The sequence below is a fragment of the Octopus bimaculoides genome, chromosome 16, assembly GCF_001194135.2.
Source record: "Octopus bimaculoides isolate UCB-OBI-ISO-001 chromosome 16, ASM119413v2, whole genome shotgun sequence".
NCBI lineage: Eukaryota > Metazoa > Mollusca > Cephalopoda > Octopoda > Octopodidae > Octopus > Octopus bimaculoides.
Window position 1 is genome coordinate 10,300,600 of NC_068996.1, and position 9,469 is coordinate 10,310,068.

General features: G+C 36.4%; 1 protein-coding gene across 2 annotated transcripts in view; it reads right to left on the reverse strand.

The window, feature by feature from the left end:
• Positions 1-9,469, reverse strand: part of LOC106872328 (ras-related protein Rab-35) — an 89,708-nt gene that overhangs the window by 17,736 nt on the left and 62,503 nt on the right. For both annotated transcript variants that reach the window (XM_052973520.1, XM_052973519.1), the window contains exon 3: positions 2,447-2,497. In XM_052973520.1, coding sequence (XP_052829480.1) covers positions 2,447-2,497 — 51 coding nt within the window. The remainder of the gene's footprint in view (positions 1-2,446; positions 2,498-9,469) is intronic.

A 9,469-nucleotide genomic window follows, 5' to 3' on the forward strand; every position in this document is an offset into this window, starting at 1 on the left:
ATATATATATATATATATATATATATATATATATATATACATATATACAGAGAGAGAGAGAGAGAGAGAGATAAGTAAAGTTAATCGCTACATCAATATGGCTGTTTCTGTTTTAACTCCAGGCAGATCTTTTGCCAGTTGGTTATAGGTGCAGCCTGCCCTCTGTATAAATTGCAAGCAGGGGAGTGAACCCTTACTGCTGTCCAGTAAATGATGGGATCATGAGACCGACTCAGTTTTGAGCTAGTTTTGCTTATCATCAGTCGCAAACACCCTGTCACTAGAGAGATGGTCACAGTCCACTTCAGCTATTAATATATAGAAAACAAAGTGGCCATCAGTCACTGGCTTGCAACAAAAAAAGTAACTAGCTGTAAAATTTCAATAAGAGATCATAGTAGTAACTATACTAACAAGTAAAGTTAATCACCACATCAATATGGCTGTTCAATGTTACAATTAGTTTAACCCCGGGCAGATCTTCCTCCAGCTGCACCCTGTAGTATAGTTACTACACTCATCTGTTATTGAGATTTTACAGCTAGTTACTTTGTTGCAAATCAGTGACCGATGGTTACCTTGTTTTCTATATACTGATAACTGAAGCAGACTTTGGTCATCTTTCTAGTGACCAGATGTCTGTGACTGAGGAGGAGTAAAATTAGCTTGAAACCAAGTTGGTCTTGTCATCCCATTGTCTGCTAGAGGGTAGTAGGGATTCACTTCCCTGCTTGCAATATATACAGGGTGCAAGCTGCACCTATAACCAGCTGGCAGAAGATCTGCCTGGGGTTAAACTAGTAGTATCATTGAACAGCAAAATTGATATGACAATTAACTTTACTTGTTACTATAGTTACTACTCTCATCTCTTGTTGAGATTTTACAACTATATACATACATATACACACACACATGTATATATACTTACTGTTAACAAAAGTCAGGATGCATGGCGTTCAGTTACTCAATAAATGTAAAATGCATTAAATACTACAAAAGGTACAGCTAGGACAGACAGAGAAGGACCGTAGTTCTTCATCAGTTATTGACCAAAAAAAAAAATTAATATTGCATTATGTGATTTAGTTGTTTCCTCAGGTGATATGTAAATATTGTTTCCGTAAGTTCAAAAACTTTGGCTTCTAGAACATCCTCTCTGAATATACCATAACTACACACACACACACATATCTCACACATATATACATAAATATATATATATTTACATTCACATATATACATAAATATATATATATATATATTTACATCCACATATATACATAAATATATATATATATTTACATCCACATATATACATAAATATATATATATATACATACATACACATATACATAAATATATATATATATACATACATACACATATATACATACACACACATATATACATAAATATATATATACATACACACACATATATACATAAATATATATATACATACACACACATATATACATAAATATATATATACATACACACACATATATACATAAATATATATATATATATATATATATACACATACACACATATATATCTATTTATCCACATATATATACAATCATATACATACACACACACACATATTTCTTTTATTCTTTGACTCGTTTCAGTTATTTGATTGTGGCCATGCTGGGGTATCGCCTTGAAGAGTTTTTAGTCAATAAAACTGATCCCAGGACTTATTTTTTTGTAAGCCTAGCACTTATTCTATCAGTCCTTTTGTCAAACTGCTAGGTTACAGGGACATAAACACACCAACACCAATTGTCAAGCAATGATGGGAATGGAGGAAACAAACAGACACAAAGACTTTCACATATATATATACCGGGGTAAGCACATAAATGCAAAACAAAGTTGAAAAATAGTACTCGAATACCAGAGGGAGAGTAAAATGCTTTATTAAAAAGCAGCAAAATATTACAAAAACTGTTACTCAGAGTTTCACGTTTCCGTTCATTGGTCAGTTTTGTTTAGAATTTAGACAGTTTTGTTCTAAACAAAACTGTCAGACGAACGGGAATGTGAAACTCCGAGTAACAGTTTTTGTGATATTTTTCCTCCTTTTTAATAAAGCATATATCTCTACTTCTGGTATTCAAGAACTATTTTTCTACCTTGTTTTGCATTTATGTGCTTACCCAGGTATATTATATATATATATATATATATACACACACACACACACACGACAGGCTTTTTTCAGTTTCTGTCTACCAGAATCTACAGAAAAGGCTTTGGTCAGCCCGAAGTTATAGTAAAAGACACTTGCCCAACTGCCATGCAGTAAGACTGAGCCCAGAACCATGTGGTTGGAAAGAAAGCATCTTACCACACAGCCACACCTTTACCTATATATATAATTTTCTTATTATTTTTAACAAATGTAAGATTAGCAAATATCCACATTAATACTCACGAGAAAATGTATTTTCAGCAAACCTCAATAATAGGCAACTTTTACCAACACCTGGAATTACAAGACAAGAATTTTTAAGTACTTAGAAGGTGAAAAAAAAAAAAAGAAAAAAGAAGTGAATGGTATTCGTAACATTATTTCTTTACTTGTAGAAGATAGCAAGTCGGCAGGAATGGTAAAATGCAAAATTAAATGTTTCACAGTATCACCTAAATCAGTAGAACCTGACAAAACTAATTATGCTCAATGTCAACAAACAATAATAATAATAATAATAATAAAAAGATCAAACAGTTGAAGAATGCATTCTACATTGTAAGGAAAAAGAGACTTCTAACAGCAAGTTAGTTGTGTTCGTCTATGTTCTTCTGAGTTCAAAATTCATCCAAACTGCAGAGAATACACACCAGTAATATACCAAGATCATTTTATCATCATCATCATCGCCATTATTTTAACGTCCATTTTTCCATGCTTGCATGGGACGGACATAACTTGTTGAAGTAGGTTTATTTTCTTTTTACAGTCGGTTTTGAAACAAATTAATATGTACCTCATGGCTGAACATGATTCCATGGAAGGCAGGAAATGGACGACACTGTTTGTGAGACAGTGACACAACCATCACATGATACCAAAGACAAGGAAACACACACACACACACACACACAACAGGCTTCTTTCAGTTTCTGCTTAATATATCCACACACAAGGATTTGTTTGGCCCTGCCTAAGTTGCCAAGCAGTGGGACTGAACCCAAAATCACATGGTTAAGAACAAACTTCTTAACCACACAGCCATATCTGTGTTCCAGCCTATATAAATATTTGTTTATAACAGGTACAAACCCTTGGGGTTTTTTGGGGTGTGGGAGTAGTAGTAATGGTGGAGAAGATAGTATGCTTGATTAAATCAATTCCAGTACTTGACAAGTACTTTATTTCACTGACTCAGGTATGAAAGGTAAACTTGGCTTTCATAGGAATTGAACCTAGAACATAAAGGTTAATAAGTGTTCCAAGACATTTTGTCTGACACTTTCAGTTCCCTGCCAATCTTTCTCTTCTAAATATATACTTTGTCCCCCAGGGAAAGAAATTATCATCTCACCAAAGTCAACTTTGTCTTTCATCCTTCTGGGATCCATAAAAATCAAGTACTGCTCAAGTAGAGGAATTTATATAATTGACAATACCCATTCTCTAAATCCAAAGACTGAGTCAGCATTAGACAAATTCTGGTCAGTCTTCTGGAGTAGCTCCGTTGCATGACCTTTAGAGGCCCCCTGCAACATTTTGTTTTGAGGGCCCCATCCCTTCAATCAAAATTCATAATCTACGCACATTTTATTCACAGCTATATTTTACTTTATTCTATCTGAAGTTCAATATTTCGCGTTATCCTAAAGAATATCTTTAAAAGTACAAGTTAAATTTATTTAGGTCTATTACGAATTTCAATAAGTAAAACTTCCAGCTATGAATAAAAGAGCATTTTTATAATCCAGGCAACTTTCAAAGACAGACACGGTGCACTTTTTGCTTTGCGAAATCATCGATCAGTTCAGAATAATTAAGCTGAGGGCTAAGTTCATGTTTAATAGATGCCAAAGACAATCCAGAAAGTCTGGTACATGTTTGTGGTACAATGTAATATTTTTACAAGAACTTTTGCAGGTACAATGTATTACTATTTTATTTCCTCTTTTACTCTTTTACTTGTTTCAGTCATTTGACTGCGGCCATGCTGGAGCACCGCCTTTAGTCGAGCAAATCAACCCCAGGACTTATTCTTTGTTGTAAGCCTAGTACTTATTCTATCGGTCTCTTTTGCCAAACCGCTAAGTTACGGGGACGTAAACACACCAGCACCGGTTGTCAAGTGATGTTGGGATGACAAACACAGAGACATAAACATACACACACACATATATATATATATATATGTATATATTTTCGAGCGAGATCATTGCCAGTGCCCCTGGACTGGCTTGTGCGGGTGGCACATAAAAGACACCATTTCGAGCGTGGCCGTTTTCGTGCGGGTGACACGTTAAAACACCCACTACACTCTCTGAGTGGTTGGCGTTAGGAAGGGCATCCAGCTGTAGAAACTCTGCCAAATCAGACTGGAGCCTGGTGTTGCCATCCGGTTTCACCAGTCCTCAGTCAAATCGTCCAACCCATGCTAGCATGGAAAGCGGACGTTAAACGATGATGATGATGATATATATATACGACGGGCTTCTTTCAGTTTCCGTCTACCAAATCCACTCACAAGGCTTTGATCGGCCTGGGGCTATAATAGAAGACACTTGCCCAAAGTGCCACGCAGTGGGACTGAACCCAGAACCATGTGGTTCATAAGCAAGCTACTTACCACACAGCCACTCCTACGCCTATATGAAATTTTCAGTTAACATAGTTTAACTCTTGTTCAACATCTTAACCAAAATAAATAGATGACTCATCGATGTACTTTGATCTTAACATGGGACTCCTGAACCGCAGGGATTGCAGGGGCTTAGTAATGGCCCCGTTCTGGAGTCATTCTAAGGTCTGGTAAATACATGGTACCATATTCATTGCAGAGAAAGTTTAATCGAGATCGAGACATGTCTGAAATTGTCACTTATTTGACAAAAGCAAGATCCAGTCTCTTCTGCATGTTTTCATTTAATTTTTTATCAATTCAAAATTTTCTCCCTTGCATTTCTAGATAAGAACTACCATGAACATTGTTTTTGTTTTTTTTTTCCGCCACCATCTCATTACAGATATAATTTCAACTGATTTAAAATCCATTTTGTTTCATTACATTACTTAAGTAAAACCCACACTTAATTACACATTATCCATGCAGAAGGTAGCCCTGGCAAATTTTCCAGTCAACTGGTCACCTGTCAAACAGTCAGTCAGTAACCACAACAATAACAAACTAGCCAACCAATCAAAACACAGATTAGTAGTCATTGTAGTAGTAGTAGTGGCAACAGCGGCGGCAACAGCGGCGGCGGCAGCGGCGGCAGCAGCAGCAGTTGTTACTGTTTGAACTGTAACTACTATTTGTCTGCAGTTGCTGACTCGTCACTAAAGACATGCAAAACTTTTCTAATTAAATGTAACTTTCTTGAAAATATTCCTGATGTTGAAAATATTGGATATAATTACGATCAACTTTGCCTCACATACTTCAGAGGTAAATAAAATCTAACAATTATGCCAGTCTAGTGGAACCATGAGAGAGTCAAATGGAATGTTTTGCAGCCTTTGATCCAATTTTTTTGTCATTGTTGACTTTCAAATCTTGCTATGGCCTATTTAGGTCACTGACTTAACTTTCTAACATATCTGGACCAAATATTCAACCTGCTTTAGGTTGAAACCATCCAGATCAAGCCTCTCACACCTATCCCACAATGTCATTCTAAAAGTAAACTTCTGCATCATCGAAATCCCAAAGCTATGAGATTACTTCAAACCAATGTGAATGAAGGAGTCGAGGAGTCAGAGTTGTTAAAACTGTATTGACTCTGAGAAAATGTAAAATCTAACATGATCTTGTACTAATGTGTGTGAAAGGTTCCAAGTATACAAATACTAATTTGAAATTAATCAAATCAGACTGAAGTGCATCTAACAATTAAGACAATGAGCAGGCAGAATTGTTAGCATGTCATACAAAATGCTTAGCGGCATTTCTTCCATCTTTTACATTCTGAGTTCAAATTCTGCAGAGGTCGACTTAGCTTTTCATCCTTTTAGGGTTGATAAAATAAGTACCAGTTGAGCACTGGGGTCGATGTTATTGACTTACCCCGCTTCTCCCAAACTTGCTGGACTTGAGGCAAAATTTGAAACCAATTTATGATTGAAACACCAGTTTAATAATGACAAATATTTTACTAAATTTTTCGTTATTTCCAAAATTAATTGAAATAAAGGTAGTATATTTCAACAGGAATAATGATAACATAAGGATAGGTTATATATCTAACTCTTTTACTTGTTTCAGTCATTTGACTGTAGCCATGCTGGAGCACCGCCTTTAGTCGAGCAAGAACTTATTCTTTGTGAGCCTAGTACTTATTCTATCGGTATCTTTTGCCAAACCACTAAGTTACAGGAACGTAAACACAACAAAATCGGTTGTCAAGTGATGTTGGGGGGACAAACATACACACACAAACATATGCACACACACATACATATATATACATACATACATATACATACATATATATACATACACACATATACATACATATATATACATACACACATACATATATATATACATACATACAAATACATATACATACATACAAATACATACATATATATACATACACACATACATATACATACATATATATACGACGGGCTTCTTTTCAGTTTCCGTCTACTAAATCCACTCACAAGGCTTTGGTTGACCCGAGGCTATAGTAGAAGACACTTGCCCAAGGTGCCACGCAGTGGGACTGAACCCGGAACCATGTGGTTGGTAAGCAAGCTACTTACCACACAGCCACTCCTATGCCTAACTGAAAATATCTCTTTCAAAATGGTCGTTTGTTATGTTGCTTTGGGTGTTTGGACTTTTAGTTTTAACTTCGATGTATTTTAGATTATTGATAAGAGGTGAGGAAATCATGATTGTTTAGGCAATTGTTTAGACGTGAAGAGTCCATGATTGAGCAGATCTATGATCATGACATTTGAGCTTTGACCATCCCAAACTTGATTTCAATTGAAGTTCAATTCTTTTATTCTTTCACTTGTTTCAGTTATTTGATTGTAGCCATGCTGGAGCACCACCTTGAGGTGTTTTAGTTGAACAAATCGACCCTAGGACTTATCTCTTTAGCCTAGTACTTATTCTATTAGTGTCTTTTGCTGAACCACTAAGTCATGGGGCCCTAAACACACCAACATTGGTTGTCAAGCAGTGAAGGAAAGACAAACACAGACACACACACACATAGATACATACACACCCATGATGGGCTTCTTTCAGTTTCTGTGTACCAAATCCAGTCACAAGATTTTGGTTGGCCTGCAGCTATAGAAGACACTTGCCCAAGGTGCTACACACTGGAACTGAACCTAGAGCCATGTGATTGGGAAGCAAGCTCCTTACCACACACCTACGCCTGCACCTAACTATATGTTCCCATGCCAAGAATCAAACCCGATTTGGTCATTTGAAGGGTATTTGGTTGCTACTTTTAACAGGTTCAGTGACTATGTAGAAGCTTCCTCGTTGGATCATAGTTACATAGCTGGTGATAGTGGTGGCGAGACAATTTTCTTCAAGTGAGACAGCTAATCTGATTAGTATTCCTTCAGAAACATCACAGATTAACTATTTCGAATTAACTGACATAAAAAAGACACTTTATTGCTTAGATGGCTTCATTATACAAAGCAATCACAACACAAAGATTAATATGAACATTTGAGAAATAGAATGACTTGAGAAAATGATTACAGGCTAGAAGCTCTTAGCTGATGGCTGCTAATGCTGAAAAGACAAGTTGGCTATACTGACAGGTGATAAGGATGCAAAATACATAATAAAGCCATAAAAATCAGAGGAAATTAACCACTGAAGGTCTGTGTGGGCAAAAGTGTAAAATATATGATGGATCATAAAGTTAACAATCTCGTGGTTGGAATGGTTGAGGCATGTACAGCACCAGACCACTAAATGTTAAGGACTGAATAAATTCAAACCATTTTGTTAATGAGATCATTTTCATGCTGAGCTAACTGGCATGAGACTTAGAGGTAGACCAAGAATGAGATGATAGGATAATATCTATAATCTCAATTACGTTATGCTTGGGAATCCAACCAGAAAGTCTAAAGATGATTGCTTCTGAGAAGACCTTATGGAGGAAATCTACCCTTACAACCCTCCAACCCTCCTGGGAATAGGGGACAGAAAAGATGGATCATTGTTATTGTTTAGTATTTTCTGTTTCTACTCAATTTGTACTGCTTGTAAAGTTAGTCATTGGCTTTTTTTTTTTTGGTAAATTTACAAGGTACCATAGAGTTGGCAATCAACTTTAGTCTTCATAATGCTAAGTAGGTTAGAGATAAAATCTCCACTTGGATACAATGTTGAACTATCACAAGTTGTTTCTTTTCTCATGGAAGGAATTAAAAACAACACTTGCAAGTTACACTTTACAGTCACTATTGTTTATAATATATTACACTTATAGATAGTGGAGATGAGGTATCCAGGTGGCCCTCTCAAAGAGGGAGAAAATAATAAATGGTATACTAACAAAGTGATACAATCATGAGATTGTTGGATAAAATTACATGGTAGTATTTAGTTACATACATTTACACCCTTGGTGAATTCAAATACCACCAAGGCTAACTTTGCAGTTCATTCTCTTTATATATATATATATATATATATATATATATATATATATATATTTCTGCTTGTTTTTAGTCTACCATGAAAACATGGGTAGCATTGGGAAATATTACCTTGCTTGGAAAATAGGTAATGGTTGGTGACAGGAAGGGTAACCATCTGTAGAAAATCTGCCTTGTCAAATTCTATCTGACCCATGCAAGCAGAGAGAAGTGGCCATTAAAAAATAATAAAGATGAGACTTAAATCATCATCATCATCATCGTCTAATGTCCACTTTCCATGCTAGCATGGGTTGGACGATTTGACTGAGGACTGGCAAGCCAGAAGGCTGCACCAGGCTCCAATCTGATCTGGCAGAGTTTCTACGGCTGGATGCCCTTCCTAACACCAACCACTCCGAGAGTGTAGTGGGTTGCTTTTACGTGCCACCAGCATGAGGGCCAGTCAGGAGGTACTGGCAACAGCCACGCTCAAAAAGGTGTTTTTTACGTGCCACCTGCATGGGAGCCAGTCCAGTGGCACTGGCAACAACCTCGCTCAAATGATTTTCTAACGTGCCACCAGCACAAGTGCTAGAAGGCAACACTGGTAACGATTACGCTCAAATGGTGCTATTTACG